Source organism: Branchiostoma floridae, chromosome 15 (genome assembly GCF_000003815.2).
Source record: "Branchiostoma floridae strain S238N-H82 chromosome 15, Bfl_VNyyK, whole genome shotgun sequence".
Classification (NCBI taxonomy): Eukaryota; Metazoa; Chordata; class Leptocardii; order Amphioxiformes; family Branchiostomatidae; genus Branchiostoma; species Branchiostoma floridae.
In genome coordinates, this window is record NC_049993.1 from 10395348 (window position 1) to 10412133 (window position 16786).

Here is a 16786-nt window from a genome sequence, read left to right on the forward strand (position 1 = left end):
AGCTCGCTGACACTCGGCCGAGCTAAATTCTTGATTTGTAAAGGGGGCTTTAAGATAATCATGAAAGAAGACATGGAAGACAAGACTTAATTTTTCAATGCAGCCATATTGACTTTTGAAAAACAAGTGTCATGTGTGATGTAATTTACTTTAAGTTCTTTAGTTTGAAAGCTTCTGCTGTTTAGTGCCAGCAAATGATGCATGTTTTCTACATCATATATTTCACAGCACATCAGCCCACAGCTGTCTGTGGAGGCTGTCACCTGTCTGGCTGTTCTGTGTCACAAACAGCGGGTGGACAAGCTGCCCAAGAGGTGGGGAAATGATATCTTTTTTAAACTTGGCATTTATGCTAAGTTGCAAATATGTTTCTCTGTGAGGCATATCAGGTAGGGCTGGGTACCGGTACGATGGGTACCGGTACAAAGCTGTTTTTTCTTGTTAGACCAGTCTGAAAAGAACAGACCTGAACAAATTTGGTGGACAGGATGTTGGACCTATTAGAACATAAAAAGGGGCATTCACACTTTTTGGGGCTTACTGGTCAAAGAAAATGACAAGAATGAAGTAGAGTAGAGTTTATACTATTAGCCATTTCTAGCAAGTTTCACAGTCACAAAGGCATTTAGCCTTGTAGGATTTTAAAATTGCCAGAGTGAGTCGATACTCAACCAAACAAATTCCTTTGTTTTGACTTGAATTTTCTGTACCAGTATCCACTCCTGATATCAGCACTTTGTGAAAGTGTTTGTAACCATGGAGCTCCCATTTTCCACAGGTCCTTCAAACACCTGTGTAGAGTACCAGGCCTGGTGCAGACCCTGGCCAGACTGGGCACTGCTCATGACATCACAGGACTGCTGGCCGTCTTCTTACCAGCACTTGTCAAAGCTGCTGTCAATGATACAGGTTAGAAAGTTGTCGGCACAATAATCTAACAATAGAAGTTAATTGTTTATTGTAAAAGAAAACTAAGCAAACTAGTGAAAACATCTGCAATGGTCCAAGAAGTAAGACTTGATGAGTCAAATTAGTTTGCATTCATTTTACAGACTACCTGTGTCCAACCCTAAACCCCTACCCACTACCCCACAGATATGTAGCAATGTTTTTGAAGAAAAGGGTACCACAAGAACTGTGGTACAGTAATCTAACTCTCCATTGGGTACTAATGGGTACCTCTGTCCCCAGTCTCCACCACCACAGGTACCAGCAGTGAGGGTGAGGATGGTACCACTGGTCCTGTCAGCTACTGTGGTCTTCTGGAGAACCTGCTGTTAGATGTGGAACTGACAGAATCACTACAGACACTGGTGGCCAAGTGAGTGTTGTAGGATGCATCCTTAAAGCTCTTTTAAGTGTAGAACATTTGTTATTGATTGTCTAGTCAAAATCAAAATTCCCCATGGTGCAATTAAAATGTTTCTTTCCCTTCTTAAGTTTTTGCTAGATGTTTACTGTGAGCAATGTGTAATTATTCTGTATTAAAGGTTGCTAAGAAATATAGAGGTTTGGATATGTTGAAGAAAAATAATGGTTTCTGCTTTTTCAGACATTTGTTCCAAGAGTACCTCACAGTAAGAGGTCATGTGGCTGGAAAGTCATCAGCCACAGTGCAGTCTCTAAATGAGAGGGTGGGGCCCATTGTCAAACTGATTGACAGGAGATACCCTGTTGCCATGGATACCATCCTGCAGATCCACATGGGTCAGAGTTCAGAGGAGGCTTCCCATGATGCCGAGCATGTGCAGGAGTTTGTTAGCTTGTCACTTGGAGGGTTAAAACATCAGCTGGTCCCTGAAGCACAGACATCCCTGGTGCTGTCTCTTAACCATCCCAATGCTACTGTACGCAAAAATGCTGTCAAACACCTTCCAAAGGCCTGGGAAAGCCAACAGGTAATAGTAACTGTCTAAACTAGTAAGGTTACATACAGCTGTATGTCTAGTTCAGTTAAAGGTAACAATATCCATGTGTACTCAAATTGAACAGTGAATGTAAAAATAAGCCATACCATATATGAGTGATCAATGATTTCAGGAACAGGTCAACTTAGATTAAGTTTTTATGTGAAGAAATTAGAAAAGAACAACATCGGAATAACACAAATTTTTAAAGAAAAGGTTGGCAGGAAAAATGCATGGCCACAAGATAATTTTAACAAATGTCATGAATCTGTGTTACAGGGAGAAGCTGATATGCAGTTCGTGAGGGATGGTCTAGTCCAAAGACTTAGAGATGATGATGATGGTGTTGTAATGGCTGCACTCGGCATTATGAAGGTATGTGTTTTCTTCAGAGAATACTGAGAACATTGTATAACATCAGCACAGTACAAAGCTACATGTGTGTAGTTTGATGTGCCTGTTTGCTCTGTACTCAAGACTATGTCTGAAGCATACAAAAGGTGAAACTGTCACTTGTTTTTAACCTTTGTGCAGTGATAGTCCAAGTATGTTTGGTGAGTTCAATATTGTCCTACAATTTACATAGGATAATATGATATATGGACTTTATGATACTTGAACTTTTTCAACTCTCTGTGTAGGACCTGCCCACCCTACCTAAGGAGGGACTTGAGGACACCTTGATTCCGCTACTCCGTCGGAGCGGTTTGAGTGAAGCGGCCGCAGAACTCCTGACCAGCGCGGCCCTCCTACAGGATAACCCTGCCGTTCACGACAAGGTGGCGGTCGCTGTTCTGCCGCTCATGTTTGTGGTCGTCCCCAACGCCAAGTCTGGGGAGGTCACCACGGCAGCTATGGTAGCGCGGTCCTACCTGTGTCAGGAGCATCCGCTGCTCAAAGGGGCCCAGCAAGGTAGACACAACAGTGCACGTAGGTTGATAACTAACTCATTATTAACACTGGTAAAACTTCTAACATTGCAGCTCCTATTACCAGACTTTAAATCCTAAAGATTTATATGCCATTGGCTAAATTTCTAACATTGCCAGACTTGTTACCAAACTTAAAATCATAAAGAGCTATATTGTTTTGCTTAGGTATGACTTGTTCAGTGCAAGTTGAAAACTTGTCATAGAATATTAAAAGACAGACAAGAAAATAAAGGTAAATCTGTCAGTCCAAATCCTGACTATTTTACTGTTCCTCTCTGCAGTTGGTACTTGTTACACGGCATACTGACTGCATTCCTCCTTTCACAGCATGGAGCCATCTGAGTCAGAGTAGTGATGTCAATGTTGTCATGGCAACAGCCAATCAGGGCTTGGTTAGTCATCTTGCAGGGAACCTGGCAGCCATGGAATCAGACACGAGGAAGTCAATGGTACATTCTGTTTCATCATTTAAAATTTTCGTTAGTCAAGACATTCTAATCTCTTTATTGGACAGTTGTTAGAACTCTTAATATCTTTACTTTTTCTTTGAATGGATCACACAAGTGTTGTAACTACCCCTGTTTTTCTCTGTTTATTTTCTTAAGATTCAAAAGCTATATGAGGCAGCAACATCTTCCACAGAGGATTGTTGTGATCTGCCCATGGTTGTTAGCTTCATCCTGGCACATCTGATTGGGCAGCTGGACTCGGGCGACCAGGGGGCCTTGTGTCAGCAGGCGCTGGATCTGGTCTGCAACAGGCTGCACCAAGTGGGGTTCTCAGAAGGCAGCAAGCCATTGCAGAGAGGGAAGGTATGTGACATTACCTAAAAATCTGCATTTAGATTGTAGTGAAATAGTTGTTTTTGGATTTGGCACTGACAGTGTTCACTTGACTCTTTGCTGCCAAGACAAAAAGTGTTAACTAGATAGTGAATTTACTCCCCTTTGCAGAGTTCACTGGATGTGCAGAAGCTGAAATTCCTCCACACCAAGGTTGCCATCATGCCACAGAACTTGTCAATTCACTACCAGAAGATGAGCTACCAAGGCTTGGGACCTGACAGCCCACAGTTTGTTCCAGTTCTTCTCTGGCTGCTGAACAACATCATAGTCAACCTACATGTTCCTGCAGACTTGAAATGTGAGTTATATGTCAAAAGTCTGTCTTCTTTTACTTGGTGTAATTTGGTGGCACAATAACACTTACTATTGTAAAATTGTATCTTAAATGTTACTGTAATGCAGGATTAACACTGTGTAAATTATGTTTAAAACTAGGGACATGTGTGCCTACCTGTGTCCAGCTAAGGAACAGGTGTTAATGTGTGTATTTATGTGTGAATTGAAATATGGACAACATTCAGCACCAAGGACAATTGTGTTTGTGTGACAATGGTGTTCAGCACCAAGGACAGTTCTATTTGTGGATGGTGTTCAGCACCAAGGACAGGAAGAGTTAGTGTGTGGATGGTGTTCAGCACCAAGGACAGGAAGAGTTAGTGTGTGGATGGTGTTCAGCACCAAGGACAGGTATGTTTGTGTGTGGATAGAGCTCAGCACCAAGGACAGCTACATGTAGTGTGTGAATGGTGGTCAGCAGCAAGGACAGGTCTGTTTGTGGATGGTGTTAAGCACCAAGGACAGGTGTTAGTATGTGGATGGTGGTTAGCACCAAGGACAGGTCTGTTTGTGTGTGGATGGTGTTCAGCACCAAGGACAAGTATGGTTCATGTGCCACATAACCTAACAAACATTCTTTGTCTTCTGCAGCTCAGCAGTGGTGGAGCCAGCAGACAGCTGATCCTTCCCAGAAGTCCTACCTGTCCCTGTTGGTACAGCTATTTGACCTTCTGGTGACCTTCACATCAGGAAACAAAGCAGATCACTACATTCCCCACTGGAGACAGCTCATGCAGAACTTTCTCAAGGTGACCTTAAACACTTTCTGACACTTGTACAGAGACTGTTGAGTTTACATTCTGGTGTTATGGGGTACTCCACTGTATGCTTACAAGTGTACATATAGCACTAGTTTTCAAGTTTATAGTTCTATACCCAAGATTTTCAAAGAGAACATGAGATAGAAAGTTTTTCTTTTCTTTCAAAAACAACAACATTCTTTTCTGCAGGTGCACCTACCAGAGACCACGACCTTATTCAGGTTCCTGTCCATGTTATGGGTGTGTCACCATGACAACACCAGCCACGCCCGAGCCCTGGTGCAGGTCCGGGCGCTCCACATGGCAGCTGTGTGCATCAACAGCTCTGCTGACAAGGCAGTGTCAGAACTACTCAGCAAGGAGTCTGGTGGTACGATACTGTTTTCCTTTCCTTTCTGCTTCCATATGCTTACTTGCTTGCTTAAGTCGAGTCCATTCGGTCTTGAGTTGTGATGGGAGACCATGCGTCCCTGTCAGCAATGATTGACAATGTTTCCATATAGCACATTTCCATTTATGAAACATCAATTGATAGGAAAATGATGAACTTCATGTTACATTCTCTTGGACAAGACAAATACATGCGTAGATCTAGAGGCATGCATGCTTGTACGCCTTTAGGTTTTGTATATCAAATTTGTATATCCTGACCAGAGCAAGCTCGCTACTTAGCAAGAAGGCAAAACATACTTAACAAAACCCATGATTGAACCCCCCTCCCCACCTCCAGTGCTGCCCTCCCTGCTAGTGACCTTACAGCACAGAGTCCCTACAGTAAGGGAAGCAGCGGTGGCAGTGTTGGGGGCACTGTTGGAATGGTCAGGCAGCTCCATGTATGGAGAGGTCCTAGTGAAGAGACTGGTCCATGCCAGGGAAGAACTGGTAGCAGACAACAACCACCTGAAACAGGTATGTTAGCATGTTGATGATCCATATCTAGATATGGCTGCTGTACGTTTTGTTCAGCTACTGTTACATATTGCATATAACTGGTAAACAGATAAGTTAAAGGATTGTAAACGTAACATATTAAACATAAATTTTAAACTAAGCTAGAGTATTTTTTTGAAAGCTAAATTGTTCTGACATTGAAGATTGTTTCAAATGTTCAATATTGATATCCCTTTCCAGGCCCTTCAGGTGCTTTTTAAGCCCTTGGAACAAGCCAAGCTGCCTGTGAGTAAAGCATCTCCAGGTAAACACAAGCAGAAGGCTGAGGCGAAGCAGGCAGTACTTCAGACCACATTGGACAACCTTCTTAATCATGTGACTGCTGAGGCTACCCCTTGTCATATGAAACTGGGTTTACTGGAAGCTCTGCAACTTGTGAACAGTCAGGTGAGAAGAAATAATAGCATTAAAGGTGGCTATTTATCACTAATTTCAAAGTAGTTTCTTTAAGCTAATGAAATCATTTTTACATGAATGACAAAAAGAGGGTTTAAGTTACTTGACTAACTTTTAAATTACAATGATCACAATCATGTGTTTTTGTCAACAGGGTGTATTATCTTCCCTGCTGCCCATGCTGAGTACCCTACTGGAGAAATGTCCAGATGGTCTCACACCAGAAGAAGCTGTCATCCTTCAGCACATCCTGGTGAGATACCAGGTCCCCACAGCCCCCCTGCTGCAGCCTTCCCATCAGGCCCTGCAGCTGTTCCAGAAGTCCATGGGGATCAGTGGTAAACCGTGTGATGGCCAGGAGTCACCACAGACCATGGCTCTGGGACAGGTTAGTCTCTGCTCTGTTGATATGTTTCTGTTAGTAAATAAATTGAAGAGTCTATATGAGTGACTGTATATACTTTAATATGGATGTACTTATGTATACATATTTACCCTTAGTTAAGTGTACATAAATGAATGCTGCCTGTTTTTTTTTTGCAGATCACAAAAGAGTTCTTTTCCTCGCTGCCCTCCCCTGCTGTGCGACAAGCGCTGTTGTGTACCCTGTTTGACCTACAGGTCATTGCCCCCAACCCTCAAATTGCCAAGGAGATCAGCCATGTTCTCAAAGTGGTAAGTTACTCAGATAGACAATGCTGTGGCCATCTGAAACTTGGGTGTATTCCATCATTATTCCAAACCAAGAGAAATAATACGATAACAAAAAAATAATACAAGTAGAATTAAGCAACATTTCAAAAATCTTTTTCCTTAACCCATGTGGTCTATTTCTTTAGGATTATTCTTCATTGTCTCCATTTTTCTCTTGGTCACCATGATTTCTTGTCTTCCTCAGATTTCCCTCCAGGCTGAAGAAGTTGCTATAGAGCTGAAGAAGTTCACACAGTCTGCTCCTTCCACCTCAGTTAGAGGTGCCAAGAAGATAAGAAGGTAACTAAATGTTAGATATCCAAGATTTGGAAGCCGGTTGATTATCCAAGACTTGGAAGCCGGTTGATTAGTAACAAATTAGTAACCAAATTACCAAGTTTGTACCCTTTTCCTTGGAATTCATGCTGACATTACATTTGTATCACAGAGCTACTCTGCAGGCCAAGGTAACACAGCGGTCAGCGACGGACAGCGAACCGTGGCGCCGAGTGACGGTCATCCTGGAAATGCTACAGAACAAGAAGAAAGTGCGGAACCTGCAGCTTATTGTGCCACCTCTGTTTGCAATCCTAGCAAGGTTGGTGGTCAATGAGGTTGATTGATTCTATGAAGATGGACTGACTGTAATTATGGGCTGTTCATTTGGGTACAATACCATACTGGCATTTTAGATGCAGTTTAGATTATTGTTAGTTGTAAGGAAATTGAAAGGATGTGATGTTAACTGTTTTTGATGAATCAATGTCAAAACAGAGTCATAAGTCATGGAAAAGTCATTGAAAGATGTTTCTTGACTCAGGTGTCTGGAGGAGGAGGAGCAGACACCTGTGGAGTACCTGAAGCAGCTGGTTCTCACCTGTCTACTCAACACCTGTGAGCGACTCTCACCTGACAACAAGCCCTTGCCACCAGGTTGATATCTGTCATTAATTTGCAATCAACTACTTCATTATGCAAAATGACAACATACAGAAATACCTATATGCAATCAATAGAAGCATGTAGTGTAGATGTAAAGAATTCAAGGCTTAAATGTGTAATCAACTTTTCTTTATATTGTCATCTTTATCATCTTGAAACTACACTTATATTGTCTATATATTGCACCATTATTTAGAAAAGGTTCTAAAATATACCAGTAATGATATTTGTACATATGTCATTAGAAATCAAAAGGAGAATAGATACAGGTACATGTAAATTGTAACAGTGACAACAAAGAATCTTACATTTATTGATATAAACCCTTGTTTCCTATAGCTGTGCTTCCCGAGGAACAGTTTAATGCTGAGCTGGTTGTGCAGTGTATCCAGCTGTCTGACAGCCCTCAGACCCATAACCAGGCACTGCTGTTGCTCGGAACAGCAGCTGGGCTCTTCCCTGTAAGTACAGTGCAAATCAACATGTAATAGAGAAAAAAATTCAACAATACACTGTCTCCTTTGTATGAAGATCAGCTGACTGTCTATCAAATACAGCTAACTGGTACTTCTTGCTACAATAGCTGGATGTACCGATATTGTAAAATATCTCACTAATCAACAAATTTTAATAGTTCAATGTTTTGACTAGTGTCTTGCTGTTTTACATCATTCACCTGCACATTTCACAGTGCTTTTTTGTTGTATACCAACTGCCCCCCTCCCCCATTGCAGGATAAGGTGTTGCACCAGGCCATGGCTATCTTCACCTTCATGGGAGCCCACGTGCTGCGACAGGACGACACCTACAGTCTACAGATCATCACCAGAACTGTGGACACGGTCATACCTGCTCTCATACAGGTCACACTGATAATACAATCTTACCACTTACATGTCTTAGCTTCATATATGAAGTCAAGCTACAGTAGTCTGTAGACTCATTATATGAGCACCTTTAAAACAATTGTACAATATGACATCAGTGACATGATAGTTTTTTTGTGAGAGAAGAATGATGGGGTTGTCTCTTACATGTATCCATTCTGCAGAAAAAAGATTAATAATGAACAACTTAACAATATGAAAGTTAGCTTAGTTTTTATTGTCTTTAACTTCACCCTTTTTAGGCCGTGATACATTTTAGCCAGGCATTTTAAAGTCTGAAACTTTTTTCCTTACCCTAGGCTAGCGAACGGAACCCGTCTCTCACTGTAGCCAACCAGAAGCTGGACAGCATTGTTGCCATGGTGATCCGTGTATTTGTGGACGCCCTGCCGCACATACCGGAGCACCGCCGGCAGGCCGTGTTCCATCATCTTGTGCGTACCGTTGGTGGGAGTCAGTACCTGTGGACAACGTTAGCGCTGGTGTTTGAGAGTAAAGTGGTGGGGAAGACTGGGGGAGGAGATCACTCAGATGGAGAGGACAAGGTTGGTGAAGACTTATTGCACATCTACTTATCCTTTTGTTTTTACTGAGGTGATAAATTTTCAAGGATTGATAGTCATTTGTAAGATTAAGAAGTGCTATAATTTTAGAAGCTCTTTGTATCTTTACATTTGTACTTACACACACTTTGATTCCCTCTTATACCGTTTACAGCCCCCGCCCCCTCCCCTCACAGCTGCAGAGTTCTATGTGGAACTGTATTCACATGTTTTACAAACATGTTCATCTGACACTTTGCTGCCTCCCTACCCCTCCCCCCCCCCCCCTCCAGGTGCTAGACACAGATGCAGAGTTCTGTGTGGAGCTGTGTTCACACTTCCCTCCAGATGTCCAGGTGCTCAGCCTTGTGAAGTTACTGAAGTATGTCTCCAGTCTTCCCGAGGACAAAGAGGACCGGAGAGGTGTGTGGGTGTCAAACTGTTTCAATGCTGTCATATTATCTGTGTATACTGAATAACAGTCTTCGTATTGAGCCACTACAACAATTTTCAAAATTGAGAGTAGTATGATCGAAAAATCTGATCCAACACCTCATCATATTTACCTAATAGTTCAAAGCTTGCAGAACAAGGACATATTCAGCTGCTAAAGTACTACTGAATGGAGGAGCCATGTATCAATATTGGTGTCCACAAGAATTTAGTTCTTTGCTTGTTGCTTGTCAAAGGAAGTGTATTTAAGCTTTGTTGTATCAATAAGTAAATTTTGATATCTTGCATTCCAATGAAAGGACCCACTCCAGCCAAGAGGCCTCGGAGGAATGAACCAGCTCCGTCAGAGAATCAGTCAGAGCCTCTCTTTGATGTGGCCAACCATACGGCTCGCCAGCTGCGGAACTTCAAGTTCCTGGCCATCAGTTTCTTCCCAGTGTTGCTAGGCAACAGCTCATTTGTCGGACAGTTGGTGGACTTAGAGATGGAAGGCAGTGACAAGATGAGAGGGCTGTACCAAAGGTATGGTGCTTAGAGGTGTTTTTTATGTTTACAGCTTTGTTTTAAGTGACTACAAATGCCTTACCAATACAATTCTTTAAAAGCATTTAGTGTAAATGTCCAAATAATGAATTTTATGGGGCGTTATACAGTATACCTTTTTTCTCTCTCCAGTCTACTAGAGGAAACCCTGCAGTACATCCGCCAGGTTGCCTTGTCCCTTGACAAGAACTCCAACAATCCTACAGCCAGATTCTGGAGAGCTCTACTGCACAAAGCCTATGACACATTGGAAAAGGTGATGGTCTTTTTTTCCTGTTTGTACTTTTTGTTCAGAATATTTTCTAATCTCGCTGAAAATTGCCTTTTTAGGCTCTATATATAAGCACATTTGACTATTGAATGGCCTCATATCTATTGAGTGTGCACATGCCAGATTGTATATAAAACTGTTGTGGTGGTTTGTAAATTATGGAACTTCAGTTTTTTAAACTTGAACTAACATAAATGATCTGTTCAGGTGAATGCCTTGCTGCCCACCGAAGTGTTCATTGGAGTGGTGTCAGGTCTGATGCAGAATAACATGGCCACTGTGAGGAAGAAGGCCATGGAGCTGCTCAACAGCAAACTACAACAACCAGGGCAACAATGGGCACAGGGGGAGGTAGGGTACAAACTGGAACAGCTTTTAGAAAAAGTATATCAAACAGTAGTAGGGGTAGACACTTGTTAAATTAATGTAAATAAGAACTACATTTAGAAGGAATAGTAAAAACACAGATCAGTACATTCAAGGAATTTGTATAGGTAAAACAAATGGATTATCGAAATGAAAATAGATAGTTCTACCCAATCAGTTTAACAAGGAATATCTTTGTTCTAGGTCTCTCTACTGCTGGATATGCTCCAGGAGTTACAGAATGTTGCCATGGCCACCAAAGAAGACACGCCCACAGCTGAGGAGTTGGCTGTTAATCGGCAGACTGCCCTGTACAGTCTGAAGCTGCTCTGTCGGGCACTAGGAACTGCTCACCCAGACAGCTTTGTGGAGGTTCTGAAGGGGGTTACGAAAATCATGGGCAACACTGAGGAAAACCCTTTGGTAAGAAGGAAAAAGTTTTTGACAAATTCATTTATAGCAAGAAAGAAAGAAAAGAAATGATAACTGAAAAAAAAAGGTAATAACTGCGTGACAAAGTTACTTGACAGATACAAAATGGATAATGGGTCATGTGAATTGAATGAGCAACTTGCAGAAGACTTTTGTAGCCTATATACTCATTTTTCACTTGAGTGAAGTGAGGAAAGTCGTGTAAAGTGCCTTTCCCAAGGGCACAAGATCGGTGACATGGCGGGGTTGGAACTCAGGACCTTCTGGGCCTGAGTCAAACGTGCTGCTGCTTGCGCCATGCTGTCCCACAAAAATCATATTGGTTAAAAAACTTGTCACACTCAATATGTTGAGTTCAGTTTCCTTGTATATTGTTAAAGTCAGGAAATGCTAAAGAGAAAGCTGCAAGGTCATACAGCTTCTAATGATGTGCCCCCCTCCCCCACAGGTTGTATCAGCTGCATTATTGTGTCTGGCAGAACTGTGCACCTGTCTGAAGGCTCATGCCATCCCCCACCTCCCCGCCTTCATGCCTCCCCTCATCAACATCTGTCAGTCTACACAGCTGGCCAAGAGGTAAGAGTTTACTCAAATTTAGGATTTGTTTCCAATCTTAAAATCAACTGCGTTAGAAAATAAACCATAGTTTGTAGGGAAATTTGTGCTGGCTGTAAATGTCCTTATTTATGTTTACCACGTATTGCTAATTGAGGACAACCCTATAAATGAAGTACCCTCTAATTGTAAGCCATCAGTTACTCAGAATTACTCGAGAAGAGAAAAACTAATGCACTTCAAGCCTGTGTGATTGGTATCATTACATCATATAGTTGAAATCTGTGAATATTACTTTCCAGTCAGGAGTTGTTGCTGCTGAGTGCCCTGACAGCTGCACACAAAGTGTGTGAGAGTCTGCCTCACTTCCTCAGCCCTTACCTGCTGCAGCTACTTCTACAGGTATGTGTATGCTATAAAAGTTACCGAGGCAAGACAAATTACTTTATTAATATGAAGCATGTAGAATTATATATCCACATGTAAGGTGCAGAGATATTCAACTCTATGTAACAGAGTAACATTGCATTGCTCAAAGATACATGTAGATAGTTACACATATCAGGTTCATGTTTTCTTGATGATGTTTAAAAGCTGTAATTACGTTTTTTTTATGTTGTCCAGATAACCAGATTGTCCCAGCTGATGGCAGAGGCAAAGGAGTTTGCTCAGAAGGCCCACATCACAGCAAGGCTGAAGGCCATCAGGTATAATATCATCATAATTGAATTAATTCCAATGGGTGCCATAATACTGCCACATCAAAAACATTGTTATAAAGGCCTTCTCAATAAGTGCCATAATACTAATCTCCAAGCAGATCCTACTGTGCCATAAGATAGTATCAAATCTGGCCAAGGAGTATAGCCGGCCAAAGGGAGTCAAACGAGCACCGGATATCTGCCTTCACTGGAACAGGGAGGAGCATTTCTATTGAATAAAGGTGTCTCTGCCCCTCCCTGTGCCATATTAACAGCTACACGAATATCCGATGTGCTAATGATTTTACAAGCAATTTACATCTTTATTGGGACAAGTTCACCTGCGCACATCCATGTAGGAGATCTGTGCCAAACAGGAAGGAGGGAAATTAACACCTACACAGCAAGCACAGTTTGATTAGGCAACAATTGGATGTTAATAGCCTTTTGTAAAGCCGAATGAATGCAGATCCTACGGTGGGTTTGATACTATATTACGCCACCATTAATCTGCTTGAAGATTACCATAATACTGCCACATCAAAAAACATTGTTTCAAGATTGCCTTGAACACTGAATGTCTGAAGTAAATATACATCAGGATTACTAATGCTGCATTGGTACATTGTACAATTCATGTCACAGTTGCTTATGTGGCAATATCATGGATCAGGTAAATGGGAATTTACGCTCACTTAAGTGTTTACATCAATGAAGGTTAGACAAACGATCACTTCTACTTTTTTCCCCCAAAACATCAATGAATTGTTTGATACTTATTTGATCCTGAGCAGTTAAGCTTAATTTATCCTTGTTATTTGTCAGCACACTCAATATCTATATGTCTGTTTTACCCCTTACTTCTCATTCTTCAGACACTGCCTGGCCAGCACCATTGCCCCACGTATCCTCCTCCCTGCCATAGCACATTGTTATGATGAGCTACAGAAACACACCCAGGTATGAACCTATCATTGTTCTGTGACCAGGTTGCACCTTGACCACTTTTCTTAGATTGAAATGACAAGTAAAAGAGTTTGAGTCAAGATTTTCAGTATAGAGTGCACTAAACAAAAACATTCTAGTTTGGAGCTTATCACAAGGCAGATTTGTTAGTTACATTTAGGTCCATTTTTTATTAATTAAAAAATGTTTGCCAATCTTGCCAATTTGATATGTTTTTATTTATTCATGTAACATTATGTCAGAATTTTATCTCATGAATTTTGCTTATAGAATTGATAACATTCATGTTTTGGGCAACTTGAAGGCAGCTTTTATATATGGTGTTAACAAAGATACAAGAAGTCATAGACAGTTTCGATTACCCTGCATATATGATACAGTTGGCTGTCCTCCAAATGGGAAAAATGAAGCAGGCTGCCAGGATGTTAAAGGTCAATGCCATGTAATTGGCTGCAGCAAAATTGGAAATGATGCGTTAATTACGAACTCATTATTTCGCATAGTGTATTATTGATTGCTCACTGTGCACTCTGTGGATGATTAATGTGCTGGGCATTTTGCCTTTTACTTATGATAGTTCAAGGCCTTTTGTTAAGTACCTTGGCAACTCTCATCGGACTTTGACTGGTCATTACTCAGAGGGCCAATGGTACATAGTTATGGAATCTTTTAAAGTTTAACATTGAAAATATTGTAACATGTATTTTATTCATGTGAATTTAATTTCATTTAGAATTTTTAAGATCTCTCTCACACAGGTGAGAAAAAATATGTCCTATTTCTGAGGTGAAAACCTTTCATTATTGACTGCTCATCAGTGTTAAGTTTGGTTGGATGTACAGAATAACTGTATTCAGTGAGTGTACAAAATGTAGAGTCAGACTCTGGAAATGATCATATATGTTAATCTATGTTTTAATACTTAGACTTCTGACTTAGTCCTTGTTTGATTATGTTGTATCCAGGGTGGTATTGGTGCTCTCATGTCTGTTCTGTCGGAGCGTATCACCACCATGTCTAAAGATGACATCGGCGCACACCAATCCCAGATGGTCACTTTCTTCATGACTGCACTCAACTACAGAGCCAAACATGCACAGGTAACTTTGTGGGTGGAGAATGATGACTGGACAGGTCAGGGTGTGATACCTATAGGCTTAACTTAGAATTGGGCTGTCACAGTATTGATAACTCACCTGATAGTGATGACCTACGGCCATCTGTTCTATGCATGTCATGCATTCATTGCTTATTTCTGCAAGACATGAAAGATACATGTAGAATTACTCAGAGTACATCTCTTTCTACCTCAGTGTAATTAGTCAAAGAATGAAGGATCCTTGGAGTAATAAGTCAAAGAATGAAGGATCCTTGGAGTAATAATAAGTGATATTTGGTCTAATTTGTAAGAACATCTGAGATTACTACAGAGTCTCTAAAGAAGCGCTCAGTAGATTCATTGTGACTGAATAAGAAGAATTTAGCCATACCATTAATGTGGCTTTACTATTGAAATTTATTTCCTTTGTTTTCTACTTGAAAGGAATGACGATCTGTGAATGAATTATGAATAACAAAATTGTGTCACAAATCGGATCTCTCACAGCTGCAAAAACAAATTTGAGGATGTAGGAAATAGTTTTATGAACAGTTTTATAATAACAAAACATAATGTTCATTATTTTGCCAGCTGTGCGTTGAAATGTGCTATACATGTATATAAAGTATATTTACTTGAAGATGAATTGCTAGATGGAAAAGCACTCAAATCTGGAATGAAAATTAAACTAGGTCTCCTTTGGTGGAAGCAATTATAGTAATTATACCAAGTTGCATTTTGACAAACTGATCCATTTCCCAAGTAATTTGTTGTAATTGCTGTTTGCCTGCAGGATGACCTTGAAGTTGTACAGCAAGTTGAAGGTCATGTGATGGAGGCAGTTCTGTCCTTGGTGATGAAGTTGTCCGAGGTCACCTTCAGACCCATGTTCTTCAAGGTAAAATATGTCATTGTCAAAACTACTAAGTGGAAAAACTCATTTAATGACTTCGTGTGACAGTAATATGCTAAAATGTGTTTCATATTCCATGTACATGTATCTATATGAAGAATGTGGGAGCTATTGTATACGTCTGTTATTGAACTTTTCTTTTTTCACACACAAAAAAAATAATCTGCACTTGAATATTTCATGTCTCAGTTTGATGAAAGTCAGCCTGATTTGAAGCAGACATTCTGCAAAAAAGCAACCCAAAACAATTTTCCAATACTGAGCTTCAGAAAATTCATGATATGATGAAGTATAGGTAAAGGTAAATTATAACTCAGATTCATGTAATAATATGATTATATCCCACACGTAACGAAAAGTTTTAGTGCAAAACATGAATGGAAACCTGTATAATAATTTTCCTCACACAAAAAACATGACCTTACGACTGGAGATGAATCTATTTCTAGTTAAAGGTTTTAAATGCTTGTTTTTTTCCATACTCCAGCTGTATGACTGGGCCAGCCGACCTGACAGTTCCAGGGAACGGTTACTGACGTTCTACCGGCTGGCAGAGGCCATGGCTGACAGGCTCAAGAGTCTGTTTGTGCTGTTTGCTGGCCACATTGTCAAAAATGCTGCCGCTACTCTAGACTCCAACAATGTCATCAAAGCAGGTATTTCAGTAGATTGTGTTTTAAGAAAGTTAGGTTGATAAAGAATGATGCAGCTTTTATAGCATCTGTAATGTTTTAAAGGTATGCACAACATATATTGCATGTCTTATAAGTGGTAGATGAGAAATTAGAACATGTTTTCCAGGTTTTTCTTTTGTTTTTGTGTGGCAAAACTGTACTTAAATGATGTTAAACATTACATTAAACAAAAACTTCATACCAGATTTATCTGAAGAATGACAGTTGTTCCTTTCTTTACAGAAGAGTCGTATTTTGGTGACAGCGATGCAGACCAGAGGAAGTCCTCCCTGTTGCTAGGATACATCATGGACTGTCTCCATAAGGTGTTCCTGTATGATAATGAGAACTTTGTCAACAAGGAGACCTTTGACCTCCTGATGCAGCCTCTGGTGGACCAGGTAAGAAGGGGATGTTCTGACACATCAAACACCCAATGATGACTCTGATGTTGGAACATAACGTTACATCTTGTTGTGGTGTTGAAACATTGGGGAGTTGGGATTTATCTAGTAAGGATACATTTAGCTGTAGGATATGTCATGCAAATAGAGCGATGACCGAAAATAACTTGAACACAGGTTTTCCATTTATTCCTACAGACACGCTACAATCTAGATG

The 16786-nt window shown here is 40.7% G+C and overlaps 1 protein-coding gene across 1 annotated transcript in view; it reads left to right on the top strand.

The window, feature by feature from the left end:
• The window catches only part of LOC118431469 (HEAT repeat-containing protein 1-like), a gene marked incomplete at its 3' end in the record, with an annotated part of 20661 nt that extends 4095 nt beyond the window's left edge, over positions 1–16566 (top strand). The window contains 34 exon segments of the mRNA XM_035842710.1: positions 229–314; positions 779–909; positions 1192–1321; positions 1553–1898; positions 2187–2282; positions 2549–2837; positions 3167–3288; positions 3445–3651; positions 3793–3982; positions 4612–4769; positions 4971–5151; positions 5512–5690; positions 5913–6119; positions 6283–6516; positions 6672–6803; positions 7027–7121; positions 7270–7419; positions 7642–7754; positions 8103–8224; positions 8498–8626; positions 8950–9195; positions 9486–9615; positions 9945–10167; positions 10321–10444; positions 10667–10810; positions 11030–11248; positions 11706–11833; positions 12115–12214; positions 12437–12519; positions 13389–13473; positions 14445–14579; positions 15372–15476; positions 15979–16147; positions 16409–16566. Of these exon segments, the coding sequence (XP_035698603.1) occupies positions 229–314; positions 779–909; positions 1192–1321; positions 1553–1898; positions 2187–2282; positions 2549–2837; positions 3167–3288; positions 3445–3651; positions 3793–3982; positions 4612–4769; positions 4971–5151; positions 5512–5690; positions 5913–6119; positions 6283–6516; positions 6672–6803; positions 7027–7121; positions 7270–7419; positions 7642–7754; positions 8103–8224; positions 8498–8626; positions 8950–9195; positions 9486–9615; positions 9945–10167; positions 10321–10444; positions 10667–10810; positions 11030–11248; positions 11706–11833; positions 12115–12214; positions 12437–12519; positions 13389–13473; positions 14445–14579; positions 15372–15476; positions 15979–16147; positions 16409–16566 (5346 nt within the window).
• Between the last annotated feature and the right edge of the window lie 220 nt (positions 16567–16786).